The sequence below is a fragment of the Mustela putorius genome, unplaced genomic scaffold, assembly GCF_011764305.1.
Source record: "Mustela putorius furo isolate JIRA1106 unplaced genomic scaffold, ASM1176430v1.1 tig00003845_pilon_pilon_pilon, whole genome shotgun sequence".
NCBI classification, from domain to species: Eukaryota; Metazoa; Chordata; class Mammalia; order Carnivora; family Mustelidae; genus Mustela; species Mustela putorius.
The window spans coordinates 93,302,420-93,318,734 of NW_025421998.1; the positions used below are offsets into that span (position 1 = coordinate 93,302,420).

General features: G+C 52.7%; 2 protein-coding genes across 2 annotated transcripts in view; one reads left to right on the top strand and one right to left on the bottom strand.

Moving 5' to 3' along the window:
- The window catches only part of DENND2A (DENN domain containing 2A), a 103,326-nt gene extending 94,066 nt beyond the window's left edge, over window positions 1-9,260 (bottom strand). Inside the window, exon 1 of the mRNA XM_045063070.1 lies at window positions 8,988-9,260. The gene's annotated coding sequence lies outside the window, so the exon portion shown is untranslated. The remainder of the gene's footprint in view (window positions 1-8,987) is intronic.
- LOC123394895 (basic salivary proline-rich protein 3-like) lies at window positions 6,363-9,702 on the top strand. Its single transcript, XM_045089748.1, has 3 exons — window positions 6,363-6,535; window positions 8,685-9,352; window positions 9,452-9,702. Exons 1-3 carry the CDS (start codon window positions 6,363-6,365, stop codon window positions 9,700-9,702), a joined length of 1,092 nt encoding a protein of 363 aa, XP_044945683.1.
- The last annotated feature ends 6,613 nt before the right edge of the window (window positions 9,703-16,315 follow it).

Below are 16,315 nucleotides of genomic sequence, written 5' to 3' on the forward strand. Positions count from 1 at the left end.
TCTAAGGGTCTGGGGAAGGAAGCCCCCTAGAGGGGTAAATCTGGGAGGGAGCCCGGGAACCCTTGGCCACAAGAAGGAGCTCCCTGAGAGTCAACTGCAGACAACGGACGTGGGACACCGGCTCTGGCAGTTCTTCCAGGGCCCTCGTTATTCTTGCCTCAGTTTCTTTTTGTTTATCTGGGCCTGCCAACCAGACGCTGCAGTCTGGCGGTAGAACACTGGCCTTGGGCTTCTTTTCATTCCTCCCCAGTGTCTAACCCACACTTGGTCTGCTGTGAGTGAGACATAAATGCTTGTCAAATAAGAAAGAAAATGAATCAGTGGTGATCTTCTTTTCTAAAGAGAATGATAAGCCAAAGAGTGTGGTGGTCTCGGGTGAGGAGGCACTATTCAGAGCACTTACCAAAGGGGTGGCTGGGCCACCAGCCAGTCAGAATGGCTTCACTGTTAACCCTGTCATGGTTGGATCCGGGAAGCTGGAGTTTCGGGGAATGTGGGACTCTGGGAGCTCAGCAGCTCAGAAGCACTCAGCATTTTGACAAGTGGATTGATGTATCAGTGCACGGCGGTTCTACATCGACCATGACCTGGGTCGGGGTTGGGGGGTGGTCACATACATCAGGGAGCTAAAGAACAGGGAACCGGCCACTGGGTCCACCATTAGTAACTGAGGATAGGTCTCAGCAGCCGGTTAGGGAAGGATGCCAGATTTCAGGGCCTTGGGGAGTGGCCGGTGGACCTGCCTCAGGGGCTCTTCCTGCTGCTCATCTCCCCACCCGAGAGCATCCTCCTTCTCTTTTCCTCCAGGCAGCTGGCAGCCTGCACCTGGAGCTGTGAGCATCCGGAGCTGTGAGCACCTGGAGCTGTCTCTTTGACCCTTTCCCTAGCTCTCTCTTCTCTGCCCTAGGCCAGGGATCTCGGCTGTCCTGTGTTCAGGGGAGAGGAGAGCCCTTCTTGGCCCCATCGTGGCAGTTCTGGGACCTCCGAGTCTCGTGGTTTTGGGAGGCATCAAGGAGCTCCCTCTCCTCTGACATTTTTTCACCCCGTTTGATGCATCGGTTCAGCCGGAGGGTAAACAGAGAGCACTGGTCCCTTTTTGATGTCCTGGGAGCCTGTGCATATTTGTTGACTGTCACTAACACAGATGATGACATGGACCAGATGGAAAGGATGACAGTGGCCACGAGATGCCAGGGAGTTTTACTTGGGGTTGAACGACCACACACTTCATTCCAAATCTGAACTCCTCTCACCTCAACTCAGAGTATTAAGTAGAGAACCCCCCTGAGCCCCCAGAGGGCTAGAGACATTTTCTGGCAGAGAAGCCCAGAGCACCCATAAGCCGCTTCGAGAAGCTCCTCTGTGCTTTCCCAGCCACCACCCCTGACCACGTCTGTGGCTGAGAAACTGGCCCACTCCAGCTGCTGGGGAGGCAAGTTCTAACCCTCAGGCTGCCCATCACCCTTGCCCAGTGATCAGATCATGCAAAGTGCAGTTTTAATCCTGATTTGCTGCATGCGCCTGTACAGATGCCTTTGTCTGGTCATCTGGGGTGGTTTGGCCTGTAAATCCCAGAGACATGAAAAGCACATAAAATTACAGACATGTCCTGCTTCAGTGGTTCTAATTTGCTGAAAAAAGACAGTTATTATTTTTCTCAGGGTGAACTGGGGGTTGGCAGGGACAGTAGTATCCATCTCCTCTCTCTCTCCTTTTTTTTAAGATTTTATTTATCTATTTGAGAGGGAGTGAGAGCGAGAGAGATCACAGAAGGAGAGGAAGAGGGAGAAGCAGATTTGTCACGGAGCAGAAGAGCCTGACGCAGGGCCTGATCCCAGGTCGCTGAGATCATGACCGAGTGGAAGGCAGATGCTTAACCCACTGAGCCACCCAGATGCTCCTCCTCTGACTCTTTTGGCGGGAAGGAAAAGTTCACCTGACCCCTCCTCCTCCCCTGGTTTTGGGCTCTACTCTAGGGGAGGCTAAACAAGGCTGGGTGAGTGGGCAGAGGATGGCAGACACTCATGACTCTTATGTCAATACACTGGGACGAGCAGGGAGAAATGACAGCCGCGGGCAGCTCTCACCCTTTCCCAGGGCAGCGACAAGATGCAGTTTCCAAGGACAGTCCCAGGGTAGGCCTGTTGTAGGCCAATTAACAACTTAACTTAGTCCCTTTTTACTTTCAAAGTGTCTCAGCTTGTATACATGGTTGCCCTATCCATAACCCACAGTGGATTTGCAGAGAACCTCATGCTAACTCAAACGCAACCCTATGACATCTTCCTTTCTGAGAAGCGAGGAAGCACAAGTGAGCAAGGGGAAGGCACGGTGGATTACTGCACTGGGCTGACTCCTGTGTGTAACCCACCCCACCATCCCACGCTTCCGTCTACACAATCTGTGGAATGGTGGTTACGTGGGATCATCAAGGTTATAGGAACACGAAACCAGCAGCCAGAGACAAAATTAAGTCAGTTCGTTGGAATAACAACCCATAAAACATAAAAAGCCTCTTAGAAATTAAAATTTAATATGTTGCCTGTTTTTTTTTTAAAGGTTTTATTTATTTATTTGACAGAGAGAGATCACAAGTAGGCAGAGAGGCAGGCAGAGAGAGAGAGGAGGAAGCAGGCTCCCTGCTGAGCAGAGAGCCCAATGCGGGACTCGATCCCAGGACCCTGAGATCATGACCTGAGCCGAAGGCAGCGGCTTAACCCACAGAGCCATCCAGGCGCCCCTGTTGCCTGTTTTAATTTGATAAAACTCAAAGAATAATTTCTCTTTATGAGTGTACCACACTGTGAATTTTAAGTTTCAGAATAACTTAAACAGAAACTCATAGTAAATTCAGTGGGGGAAACTGGGGTGGGAACACTTGGATTAAGGGAGAGGGAGGGAATATATTTTACATTCTTTTTAAGACAGCATTGGGGGGCACCTGGGTGGCTCAGTGGGTTAAGCCGCTGCCTTCGGCTCAGGTCATGATCTCAGGGCCCTGGGATCGAGTCCCATATCGGGCTCTCTGCTCAGCAGGGAGCCTGCTTCTCTCTCTCTCTCTCTCTCTCTCTATCTCTCTGCCTGCCTCTCCATCTGCTTGTGATATCTCTCTGTCAAATAAATAAATAAAATCTTTAAAAAAAAAAAAAGAGCATTGGAATCTCATTTTTGAAATGTCCATCACCAAGCCCAAAGATATTCAATATGCATGTGGCTTTGAAATCTATTTTAATCTAGCAATTACGCCTCTAGGAATTTATCTTGTAGAAATACTGGAACAAGTGCCAGAGACCATTTGTAGTAGCTAAACTCAGAAAACAACTCAGGGCTCATAAATAGATAATGTGTTAAACAAATGAAGGCCATCCACCAGAAGGAACTCAAGGTGGCTGGGCGGGGAAGGACAGGACTATGTATGTCCCGTGTGGAATTATTGTCACAAACTACTGTTCAGTTGTGACAGCATCCATTTCTGTAAGCAAACATCACATGCAAAGGAAAGGAAAGTCAAGGAGGATTGGGGATATATACCAAACAGTGACTGCCTCCAAGGAGGGAGATAGTATAGGGTAAACTTTCATTTTTTGTTTTGTTCTTTTTACGGATTGCTTAAATGTTTTCCAACAAGCAGAACTTCCACAGTTTACACAGAAAGATATATGTATATATACAAGGATCTATATAAAAGCAATCTTGTAATTTTAAAGTACACTTTCTAGGGCCACAAAACCACCAAAGGAAATGCATTTGATGCTGTGCTTGAACTGGTCTGCCGAGCCCTACTGATAAGACATGCAGCCCTGGGTACCATGGAAGGATGGTCACAGTCACAGCTTCCTGTCCTGACCCACTCTCCAGCTCGATCCTGCTCTCACTTCCTTCCGAAGGGGAGCATGGAACCTCTTGGTTCCCCACTACTGAGGGAAGCTAACCTCTTCCCTGAGCTTGCCACGAAGGTGACTCACCCCTTCCTTCCCTAAGGCCAGGGGGAAAAAGATAACAGTTTTTGGCAGTTAAGCCTATTAGACAGGGTGGGGGCTCTGGGGCTCACCTCTCTTTCAGCCAACTGCTGGCTGAGGATGGATGTGTCAAAGGGACGCCAAAGGCAAAGACCCTCTGGGCTACAGATGGCAAAGGGCTTAACTTCTAGAAGAGCTGAGAGTCGACATTTCTGCTCAGATCAGGCGGTGGTCTTAACACAAGTGTAAAAGATGGTCTGACTCTGGCTTCCCAACATATTCTGTCTTTGGACATCAAATGTAGAAAACTGAGGTCATCGCTTGCCTCAGTTCCAGGCACTGACTTGCCTCCTATAATTCAAGGGGCAGATGTGCCTCTCAATCCTTCTGTTGGGAAGCCAATGTCGGGGAGTTAAAGAGGGCCTGGGGTAGGGCGCCTGAGTGGCTCAGTTGGTTAAGCGCTGACCTTCAGCTTAGGTCGTGATCCCTGGGTCCTGGGATCAAGTCCCACTTCAGGCTCCTTGCTTGGCAGGAAGCCTATTTCTCTCTCTACCTGCCACTCCCCCTGCTAGAGTTCTCTCTCTGACAAATAAATAAAATCTTAAAATAAAAGAAAAAATGAGAGGGTGGGGTACCTGTGGAGGCCATCTGGCTCTGTAGAGGAAGAAGGGTCCATGCCTGGACACGGGAGACTGGGCATGACATAACCTCGGTCACTCATGAGTACCTGTGAGACATTCCATGAGCCCTCAGGAAGCAAAAAAGAAGGGGCTGGGGTTCCAGAGAGAGTAAAGGAAGCTGAGTCAACTTTGCCCACAGCCAAAGAAATTAATACCTGCAAGGTGTATTTGAGTGTTGTTGGGAAAGTCATCAAGCCTCAAAATTTTCCTATTATCCTGTCAGAGGTACAGAATTCAACCCTTAGAGATTCATTCCTTTTGATTGTCACTTTATGGGCATTCAATTGCAAACTAATTTTCCCAGCTTTTTTCCAATCCAGAAGACATGGGTCAGAAAACCAATACACTTGACTATCAGGAGGCAAGTAGAAAGAACCCAGAACTCAGAAGCTCAGCACTCAAGAAAAGTAGACTCCAGTGGGTTCCAGCCAAAAAGAGAAAGGTGCCAAAGTTTTTCAGTTTGGGCACTGCATACAACCGGATTAGACAGATCTAACTGCATAAGCCGTGTGATTATGCTTTTAGAATTTCTATTTTTTAAAAATACTTCACAGACAACATGAAGCTTCATATGAATGCGTCTGCCACTAGCCTTCTTGTCTGTATCTGTTCAAGCTGACTTTAAATCCTGATGTTGAAGGCTGATCAACCATTTGATTTCATAATAAGTAACAGGCTTCCTAATTTTAAATTTATGGGGTTCTTGCTTTTGGAATCTGAAGTTTCTGTCCCCCACTGTGAGGAATCCTTTATATGACTGTTAAAGCAGCCCCTCTCACCTCTGGTTGTAACTTTTTTTTTTTTTAAGATGTTGTTTTTATTTGTTTGACAAACAGGCAGAGAGGCAGGCAGAGATAGAGAGGTGGAAGCAGACTCCCCGCTGAGCAGGGAGTCCGATATGGGACTCAATCCCGAGACCCTGAGAATCATGACCTGAGCTGAAGGCAGAGGCTTAACCCACCAAGCCACCCAGGCGCCCCTACCTCTGGCTGTACCTTAAAATCACCTGTGGCCTTTCAAAAATCCTGATGCCCAGAGCCCATTCTCAGCGATTTTTATTTAATCCACAGGGGAGGTGGGGCGTGGAGGTACCTGTTGTTTAAAGAAATGCTCACCCAGGACATCAAAGTGTTCTAAAGTGCACCCTGAGTTTAAAACGTTAAGAAACATGATGGGGGGGGGTGTAGAATCTCATACCTACTCAATGCTAATTTAGGACATCTAAAATGAACAAGAAATGGTTTCAACAAAAGCCACGCATTGACATGGATTCTGCAGGTTCTGTCCCTTCCGCAGAAAGCAAAGGGAAGGGCCTGGCTGCTGGGAGACTGGGGACTGAGTCCACAGAAGGTCCGCCCCAGCTTGGCTTACAACCCCTGCTCTTCTGTGACATTCCTCGTGTTTCAACAAACAAGATTCCCACCCTCCCTGGCTGCACTCGCACTCGGCACCGGAGTGAATCTCTTGTCTCCTGAGTCCCACCCACCCCCCTCCTGCTGAGAAGTAGGCTTAACCTCAGGTCTGAGGGTACAAAGACCCAGACCACGGTGGGGCAAGTGCTTCGTCCATCGGAATGGAATCCTCAGATGCCGCTCTCAATCCCCCTTTCCCTTGGGTCAGGATTTCCGGACGCACACTGTCCTACCAGACCCTTCACCAGACCAGACAGAGTCGAGCCCAGTGGGCAGTGGACCACGCTATGACTTGCTTCCTTCCCGTCAAGATGGGCGCCCAGCGCGTCCTCTGCGCTCTCCATCCATCAAAGCTGGTGCCCCCTCTTCCTCCACTTGAGAAAATGGGCTCCTCCACACAGAATTCCCCCCGGCTCCCGGCTCCGGCTGCCTGCACCGCCACTGCCCATAAACCCGAGCAACACTCAGAGCTCACAGAGAGGCAGTAAGCTCCCAAGTCATAACAGGAAGATGGTGTAGGAAGACAGTCGTGTGGAATTTTATCTTCCTGTCTTCTGTAACACCAACAAGGAAGATTTTTTTTCTCTGTCACTCTTTGGTCTTTACACCAAGTTCCTCATGAAAAATTCCCTGCTGAGTTAATTCCAGGAAAAATTGTGTTCTGAAAAATAATCTGTAAGCTTTCTGTTGTCCAAAATCCAAAACAGCGCAAGTCAGTGTATTTTTGTTTGTCTCTAAGCTGCCAGAAAATTTAGAGCCAAACTCATGGTCCAAGTGTTGTAATCTGCTAAACTCGGGCCACTCAAAATATCCATTCCTTTGCTCTGCTTTGTCTTCTCCTGAGTTTGGGGGCTCTTAGTTTCCGTCTAAGTTACCTCATCTGCACCAGAGCCTGTCACCGGGTCCTACCTCTTGATCTCTTGGATCCTTCCATCCTACCTCAGAATCACCAATTGTCTGTGCGTCAGTGCGTCAGTAACGCCCCGGCCCGGGTGCCGCGTGGCCTTGGTCACATCCTCCAGGACCCCACCCAGCAACCAGAACAGGCTTTCTAGGATATCAGGCGGAACCTATCACTCCAGCGTCAGTGAGACCCCCCTTCCCTCTGGTGGCACACTGTGAGTTCTCCCCACACTTACCCCCCCTTCCCTCTTGGTGACTTTGTGATTTCTGTTCCCTCAGGCTGGAACCACCTTCCCTGCTTTGTTCTCCCAGTGAAGAAGTTTTCAGGGCTCAGTCCCAGCATTACCTCGTCTGTGGGCCTCTCCTGAGTTGGGTGGCCTTGCTCAGGGCTCTCCTAGCATGTAGCACTCAGCTAGGCCAGCCTAGGACTGGTTTGGGAAAAAAAAAAAAAAATTTTTTTTTTTTCTTAAGTAATCTCTGTACCCAGTGTGGGGCTTGAACTCACAACCCGGAGATCAAGAATCCCATGTTCTACTGACTGAGCCGGCCAGGTGCCCCTGCTTTTAATTTTTTGACTACTCAAGCAGGATGGCTGGTTCTGAAGAAGAGAGATATCTCTTATTCATTGCTGTGTTTGTTCCCAATGCCTAGCAGCACATAGCTTTTAAGTGAATGATTACACAAGCCAGGGAGGCTTCAAATCGTTCCAATAAAAGGACCTGAAGGCCATCCTCCTCCGCCATACTATTCACCACCGGTCGTCAAAACCAGTTACTGATTGCCTTTACTGCTCACAGAATTTGGCTCCACCAGGGCACCTGGGTGGCTCACTGGGTTAAAGCCTCTGCCTTCAGCTCAGGTCATGATCCCGGCATCCAGGGATCCACCCCGCATCCATCGGGCTCTCTGCTCAGCGGGGAGCTTGCTTCCTCCTTCCTCTCCCTCTGCCTGCCTCTCTGCCTACTTGTAATCTCTGTCTGTCAAAAAAATAAATAAATAATAAAATCTTTAAAAAAAAAATTGGCTCCTCCAAAGCAGCCCACCCCAAAGACTTTCTACTCCACTCCTCTGTTGTGTTCAATACTGTGATGATGCAAGCAGAAAGGATTTTGTTAAGTTGTAACCAAGAGTGCAAGAGTTGAATAACAAAGTTATAGTAGGGAACCCCTTATTAGCCTACTGCCCTGGGGCTATTATTACCCGGGTCCTTGAGAGCTTAGAGAAATCACACCCCTGAAGCACTAGCACACCGGCTCGAGGTCCGCCGGCCCCTTCCCCAGCACTGGCTGATGAGAGCAGTCACCGCTCTTCCCTCTCCCGGGCCAAGCCCCGGAGTGCTCGGCCCCGCGTCCATCCCGCGTCCGCCCCGCGTCCCCACCGCGTCCCCTCCGGGAAAGGACTCGACCGCTGAGATCTGGCTCTCCTCAGGGCTTCGAACCCAGCTCTCTGGGGTCCCTCCCAAACTTGATTCTATCTCCTGTTGTTAAGAGCCCCCTGGGCTCCATCTGCTCCCAACGCCATCCTTAGGGGGAAAGTGGGAGAAACAGGATCATTCAATCATCTTCACCATCCTGCTTTCCCAAGACTGACCACAGCGGGGAGGGGGGTGTCTGGCTGCTCGGCCCCCTCAGCCCCACTCGACTCTTTCTCTACACACCCACCCACCACACACACACTCTCGCCCCTGGGACCCAGCCCGGCAGAGGGCCGGCTCTGCCCAGTTTCTGCAGGTTTCCGAGGCGCGGGACCACGGCTTCCCCACTCGGCCTGAAAGTCGTCCCGAGCCCCCGGAGGCCGTCCGGCCAAGACTTTGCTCGAGTCCCACAGGTCGGGCTGAAGCGCCTCGGTCCCCACGTCCGCAGACCGGAGCCCGGGTCGTGGGTCTGCAAGGAGCCACCTCCCCTCTCCGGCCAGGGGCAGCTCCCGCCGCCGCCTCCCCTCCCCCCACCCCCGGCGCGTGCCCCTCCGCGGCGCCCCCCGCCCCCGCCCCCGCCCGGCGCGTCCCCTCCTCGCTTTCCCCCGCCCGGCCCTACCTCCCGGCGGGCCGCCGCTCCGCGGTCTCCGAGGCGCAGCTCGGGGGCGCCCGGGCGGGCGGGGGCGGCGGGCGGCGGGGGCCCGGGGCGCCATGGCCCGCGGCCCTCCTCCCTGCAGTCGGCCGGGCCTCTCCCGGCGCCCGGAGAGCCGCGCGCCCTCCGCTCGCGTGCCCGCCGCCCGGCCGCCGCTGTGGGCGAGTGGAGGGCGGGCTCGGCCGGCTGCCGCGTCCTCCCCGCCGGGCCGCGCGCCCCGCCGCCGCCCCCCGCCCGCCGCTGCTCCAGTGAGCTCATCCGCAGCTGGCGGGCGCCCGGCCGGTTGCCACGGCAACGCCTCTCCCAGGGCCGCGCGGACTCGAGCGGCTCCGGTAAACAGGACCTTCTGCCGGACTCTTCCCCTCGCCTTTGAGGGGGTGGGCGGGGGGGGGGGCGCTGGCGGCTTAACCCTTTCTTTGCTGGAGACCCAGCGGCGCGGCGTTCTCCGTCTCCGCGCCCGGCCGCGGCTCAGACCCTCGTCCGCAGGCAAGGAAGTGGCGGCGACCCTGCCTGCACCCCCACCTGCGTTCGCTCCGGTCGCCTAACGCGTCCGTGGGGTACCTACAACGGGTCAGGCGCGGCGCCGGGTCCGCGACACCCCAGTCAACGAGGCCGCCGCCACCCTCGCCGCTTGCAGCTTGCAGTCCGGCCGGGGCTCAGACAACCGCGATCCAGGCAATGAGGCCCGGGGGCCCGAAGGCGGGGCGCACGGGTTCCCGAGCCGCTCGGGGAGGGGAGTCAGGAAAAGGTCCCGGGGTGGGGGCAGTGACTTTATAGTGTCCACTGCCCCCACTCACTCAAACAACCAAGGAACACAGATCGCCTGAGTTAGGACTGCCAAGTGAGAAGTACACGCCGAGTGCTGTGGGCTTTTTATGCTGAGGACAATGGGGGGCCACGCCGGGTTTTTGAACCTAGGAGTTCCCTGATGTAAGGGAGACCGAGATGACAGTGGTGATTTATGGGCCGGGGGTGGGGGTGGGGCGCGGGGGAGACTTCTGGCTCCTCTCTATACCAGAGAAAAGTCACTCTTGTTTTTTAGCTCGGGGAGGGCGGGCGGCTAGAAGGAAGGGTCTAAAGCTCAGGCAAGGGTGGGGAGGGGAGATAGAGGCTTAGCCTGTATCCTTGAAAGGGGGGTGCAGGAGAGAGAGGAAAAGAAAGGGTTGCAGGGCACGGGGAACATTAGATACTGTCTAGGCAGTCCCTGTGGACTGGGGACCCAAGATTTGAGGGACTGATTTAGATCAGTCATAGGAAAGTCACAGGAAAATAGTTTCCTTCTTAGCTAAGGGTTTTGCTCATTCTGTGAGATCTCTGAAACTTTTCTCTGGCTTGTTAAAGCTTCCTAAACTCCATCATGCCATTTCAACTAAACAAAATAAACTTTCAGAATACGAATTTGCAAGATACAAGCATTAAAAAAAAGAAGAAGAAGAAAGGTATTGGGGTGCCTGGGTGGGTCAGTTATTAAATCTGCTTTTGGCTCAGGTCATGATCTTAGGGTGGTGGGATCCAGCCCTGCACGGGGCTCCCTGCTGAACCGGGAGTCTGCTTCTCCCTCTCCCACTCCCCCTGTTTGTGTTCCTTATCTTGGAGTCTCTCTCTCTCTTCTCTCTGTCAAATAAATAAATAAATAAATAAATAAATAAACTTTTAAAAGTATAAACACTTATTTATTTATTTTTAAAGATTTTATTTACTGGAGCTCCTGGGTGGCTCAGTCAGTTGAGCGTCTGTCTTTGGTTCAGGTGGTGATCTTGGGGTCCTGGGATCAGCCAGGAGTCTGCTTATCCCTCTCCCTCTGCCCCTCACCCCCACTCTTGCTCTGCTCTCTCTTTGTCAAATAAATAAATAAATAAAAATCTTTAAGGATTTTATAATCTTTAAGGATTTTATTTATTGTAGAGGGAGATAGAAAGCAAGTGAGTGGGGGAGAGGCGGGGGGAGAGAGAGACAGACAGACAGACAGACAGAGAGAGAGTGTGTCTCAAACAGATTCTGCACTGAGCTTGGAGTCAGTTGCTCGGCTTGACCCCATGACCCTGAGATCAGGACCTGAATCTAAGTCAAGAGACAGACATTCAACCCATTGAGCCCCCCAGGTGCCCCAAAAGTACAAGCATTTAAATTATTGCTTTGCTTGTTGAAACATCATTTAATACCTTTTCAGGTACTAAGATCAAAGACTTGACTTCTTCCAGGTTAATTAGAACCGGAGTTCTGGGGCATCATGAAGGCAAACTGGCAAAGTAGAGCCAATGGCAAGCAGAGAAGGACTGAGAGCCCAGCTGGATGCCTCCCCCAACCCGGTGCGCGCAACAGACCTGTCGCCTTGGATGTTGTGCCTTCCAAACCGCCAGGCACATGTCAGGTGGACAAAGCAGAGACGAGGCTGGGGAGTTCCTTAGTAGTGGCCACCACTCCATCGGCTCTGTCATCTTTGAGTTCTAGACACTAACTTGTTTTAGAAAAATTCCCTGCCTCAGCTCATTGGCTCAGACTCTGATGAGTGACGTGGGGCCAGTGCTTTGCAAGCTTCCATCCCTGCCTGCGTGTCACAGCCCCCAACCCCATGGCTGCTCCTGTCCCTGGGCCCGTCAATGGCTCTGTCGCCATGAGGCAGGGTCCCTCCTTCCCTGTGTGGCCCTGCCCCTACTGGCTCCCTGGAGCTTTCCCAGCTGATGCTACCTCTGGTCCATCCCAAGCTCTGGTTCTCCAGCTCCAGAAGTCAGGCAAGCCATCCATGGTGGGGGCCATGCCCTGGAGTGTGGGAGTCCCTCTCCGTGGTCCCTCTTCTCCAGTTCCTGACACTGACTGCTCCAGCCGTGGCCCCAGCCCTCCCGGTCTGTCCTCAGCAAATCTCCATGGTGGGAAATGAGGCCAGGGGCACCTGAGTGGCTCAGTGGGATAAAGCCTCTGCTTTCAGCTCAGATCATGATCCCAGAGTCCTGGGATTGAGCCCTCCATCAGGCTCTCTGCTCAGCGGGGAGCCTGCTTCCTCCTCTCTCTGCCTGCCTCTCTGCCTACTTGTGATCTCTATCAAATAAATAAATAAAAGCTTTAAAAAAAAGAAAAAAAAAAGAAAGAAAAGGAAAATGAGGCTTAGGGTAGGAGATACTGCCTGGCCTCAAGTCAGGGAAGGTGCCGATGGGAGGAGAGAGCCAGAGTTAACTTTTCTTGATTTTTTTTTTGTTTGTTTTAAATATTGTATTTATTTACTTATTTGACAGAGAAAGCACAGGCAGAGGGAGGGATCCCGATGCGGGACTCAATCCCAGGACACCAGGGTCATGACCTGACGCAAAAGCAGATGTTTAATGGACTGGGCCACCGGGGCGCCGCGCCTTGATCTTGAATCCTGCTTTTTCCACCTAGAAAGAGCAAGGAGTCCTACAGAATCTCTCCTACCCCTCCCTCCTCTTCCTTCAGCATCCTGTTGGGGGGCAGTGTGGGGTCTGGAGCAGGTTGCTCTGCTTTGGATTCTCAGGGTCTCCATCTGTAAGGGGGAAGTAGGAACGGTTATAACCCACTTCATCCTGTTGCCGGGATTAAAGCTGATCCAGCGAGCAAAGGGGGTAGTACTGGGCCCGGACCATTGGGGGCGCTCTCAGTTACCTCCTGTTATTTTTCTAATCTCTCTCTCTCTGCAGGAGCAAAGAGAAAAGTGCTCAGAGTTCAGCAGAAGGGAGCAGGCCGTTTTTCTCCTCCCTCATTGGGCATGAAGATCCTGCTTCATCTCACCTCTAAACCAAGTAAAGGAGAACCGGGGGTCAAGGGCCAGAAGGAGGCTAGCCTGGTTTAAGATGGGGAGAGAGCCTGAAAAGGAGCCTTGACCAACTCCTCTCCCCAAAATTGTTTTCTTTCTATTCAAATTCCCTTTGGATGCTAAACATTTACAGAGAGTCCTTCATTCCAGCAACTTCGCATACGTCATGTCACAGAATCCTCCCACACTCGTGAGCAATTAACGATCTCCCCTAATATTTTATGGACGGGAAAAAGAACTTCCAAAAGGTTATGTGCCTTATTTGAGGTCACACTAGCTGAGGCCTGTCTGGCTCAAGCCATGTCCTTTGTTACACCAGCTTTGCCTGAGAGCCGGGCTCTGCCCAGTGCCAGCCACTCTGCACAGTGATTTCCAGATCAGCGTTCAGTCCACGTTCTGGTTATGCTTCCCCCTCTGGAAGGCACAGGCGGTGCAGTTCCTCCAGGAATTTCGGACACTGCTCCTTAGACACTGGGTGTCCCCTGCTTGGGTCACTGGGACCCATTCCTTCTCAGCCCTTGCGTGACAGCAACCCCTCCTCTGGGTCACGGCCACCTGAGCACAGCAGAGAACCGATAAGAGGTTTGGGTGTTGTTACTATTCTTTTATGCAGAAAGCTGATGTGGGGAGAGCAATCCTTCTCTAATGCTCAGGCCCGTGACATCTCGATGTGGCCGAGCAAGGAAGGAACTTATTTTAGGGGCAGGGAAAAAGCCCCAATCCACAGCTTCACCTTGACATGCCCTTGGCCAGGCTCCTCCGCACCACTCCGGTGGCTGATGTGAGCCCACCCGCAGCAGGGCTCCCCTGCTCCTGTCCTCCTCAGGCGGCCCTCTCCCTGCTTCCCTTCTCCAGCCTTGGCCCATTCTCTCCTGCCTACAGACAGCTGGGCGCGATTTCCTTCCCAGCCACCACAACCCTCATCTGCCTCCCTCTGAGCAAACCAAACCAAACCAAACCAACCATCCCACCCAAACCTCAAACTCGGGTTTGGTTTGTTCTGGGTCCCAATCAAATGTCATCCAGGAGGTGTGGGAAGAGAGGGGGGAGGGTGGGAGGGGCCGCGGGGGGCCACCCAGGGAAGGGGTGAGCAGGGCCCAGACTGAGGGCTCCAGGCTCCCTCATCCTCTCCCGCTGTGAGGGGCGGGTCTTTGGCTGAGATCGCTTTGCCCGCTCTCCTCTCTGTGGGCGCTCTGCTGCCTGCTTCCTCCTGCACTGGGACTGCAAGATGGGCAGCTGTGGGGGCCCGTTAGGGGGTGCTGTGGAGTGAATAACGTTTGTCAGGATACCACTGGAAATCTCCATCACTGAATTGGCAAGTAACACAATAACATAATTTTTGTCTAAGAAGCAGCTGTTGCATGTCTATGCCCCTAGCTTTGGAGGGTCATTTTTTTCCCCCCACAAAGAATTAAGGCATTCATAGCTTTACAAGGATTAGTGTGTTTATGACCGAAAGCAAAGAACAAAGTCATGGACATTCCACAGCGTTCACCATCAAGCAGTCTCAAATGTGAGGCCTGCCGTGCCAAATACCCTCCACTCGTATTCTTTTCTGTTCCTTTTGGGAGACCCAGTTGAACATCAGGGAAGGGAACAAGAGTGTGGTGACTGAGATTCCCCTTTTTGGAGTCCCGGATTTCTGCGTCTGAGCAGTTCTAGATCTTCCTGTTCACTGTGATCCCAGTCGGACCAGCTCTGGACGGGGCTGAGGACGCGAGACTGGCCCAGCTTGCTTCTCAGAGCTTTCCCTGACCTCCTTCCTGGCTGGCTAGACAATCTCCTCAAACCGGAGCGGGGTGGGGGGAAGAATCCCTCCAAACATTTTCATCACACATCATGAGCTGCACGCATGGACTCAAAACCCACCAGCACATCCCCGCTTGCTAATGTCCCCCCCCCCATCCCTGATCTCAACCTTCAGACCTCCAAATGACTATGTATCACCTCACTGCCTCTCAGAGGCCATACCTTTGTAGGAACAGGTTTCTGGGAGGCCCTAATATCTGATCCACTTCCTGTCTCTCTCAGATCAACTTAGAGCAAAATAAAAAATACGGCCCTAAAGGCAAGCCAGGTGCCATCTGACCAGCCTAGACAGCAGTGTGGCTTTCGGTTTGGCTACTGTCTTTCGTGGGTCTCGGGTGTCTGGGGAGATCAGGCCAGTTGGCCCTCAGGCCATACTCAGCTCCCCGCCTTCTCAAATAGGCAAAAAAAAAAAGCACAAGGCAGCTGCCAGTTATCCTTTCTGCTGTTTTCTGTATGGCTGAGTGTGTGCCAGCCGAAACCAGAGATCGCCTAGGAGGCAGGTTCTAGTATCAGCCTCTTTTATCAGTGAAGAAACAGACAAAAAGAGGTAGGTGCCTCGTGCAAGGCCACTGCAAAGGAGTTCCACAGCCCAGAAGGGCCCAGCAGTCTAACCCGGACAACCCCTGCTTCTTGGCCACTAGGCCCACCGGCCCACAGGCGGAAGCCACCGTTTTTCACGTGTCCAGCTTGAGAGCAGGGATGTGGAAGGCCCGGGAGCAGCAAAGCCCAGCGGGAAGGGGCCTCAAAGGAGGGCACCGTCAAGCCCCTCATGGAGGAGGGCATTTGCACAAGGGCAGCACCTGCCCCTGGGGCATGCTGGAGCAACCCCAGCAAGCCAGAAGGTGGGATGCAGGGGAGGAGAAACTCCCATGACAACCCCACTAAGGAGAAAGAAAGGAGGAAGTGGGAAGGTGGCCAGGGGGCCCTGTGGGGGAGGGTAGAGGGAGGTGGGCGAGCCTGCAGCAGCCTCCTCTCTCAGTGTCTCCAACTTGACCCAGTGTCCTACTTCTGTTTCGGAGAGTCCTACTCTATCAGGCTTGAGGAGTGGCTGGAGGTGGGTGGCCCAGGGACAGAATTTTCATGCCAGGGGCCCATTCTCTTGGGAGCTGATTGCAAGCTAGGTGTACCAAGCAGGATCTGGGGTGGGGTGGGGGTAAGGGTGGGGGGAGTGGGGGAAGGTGGAGAGGTAGAATCAGTCCTGGAACTTTTTATTTGCCTGACAATCCCCTTGCCTTGGCGGGGTTGGGGGGGGCGTGTCTCATCTTCCCCCACAGGGATCCTGGGGCCAGGGTTTGGGCTCTGGAGCCATTGAGCTCAGGGGCTTCCCTTCCCTGATACTGTTTTGAAGAAAACGAGTGTGTGTGTGTTTGAGGGGGGAATTGTTGAAAGGGTCTCAACGGAGAACTGCCCTCCATGGGAGCTAAGCCAGGTGGTTCTCAGCTAGGGGAAACTTTGCTCCCCAGGAGACACCTGGCGAAATTGGAAGACATTTTAAAGTCATAATCTTGGGGCGCCTGGGTGGCTCAGTGGGTTGAGCCTCTGCCTTCAGCTCAGGTCATGATCTCAGGGTCCTGGGATCAAGCCCCACATTGAGCTCTCTGCTCAGCGGGGAGCCTGCTTCCCTCTCTCTCTGCCTGCCTCTCTGCCTACTTGATATCTGTCTATGCCAAATAAATAAATAAAATATTAAAAAAAATAAAGTCATAGTCTGAAAAAGGGG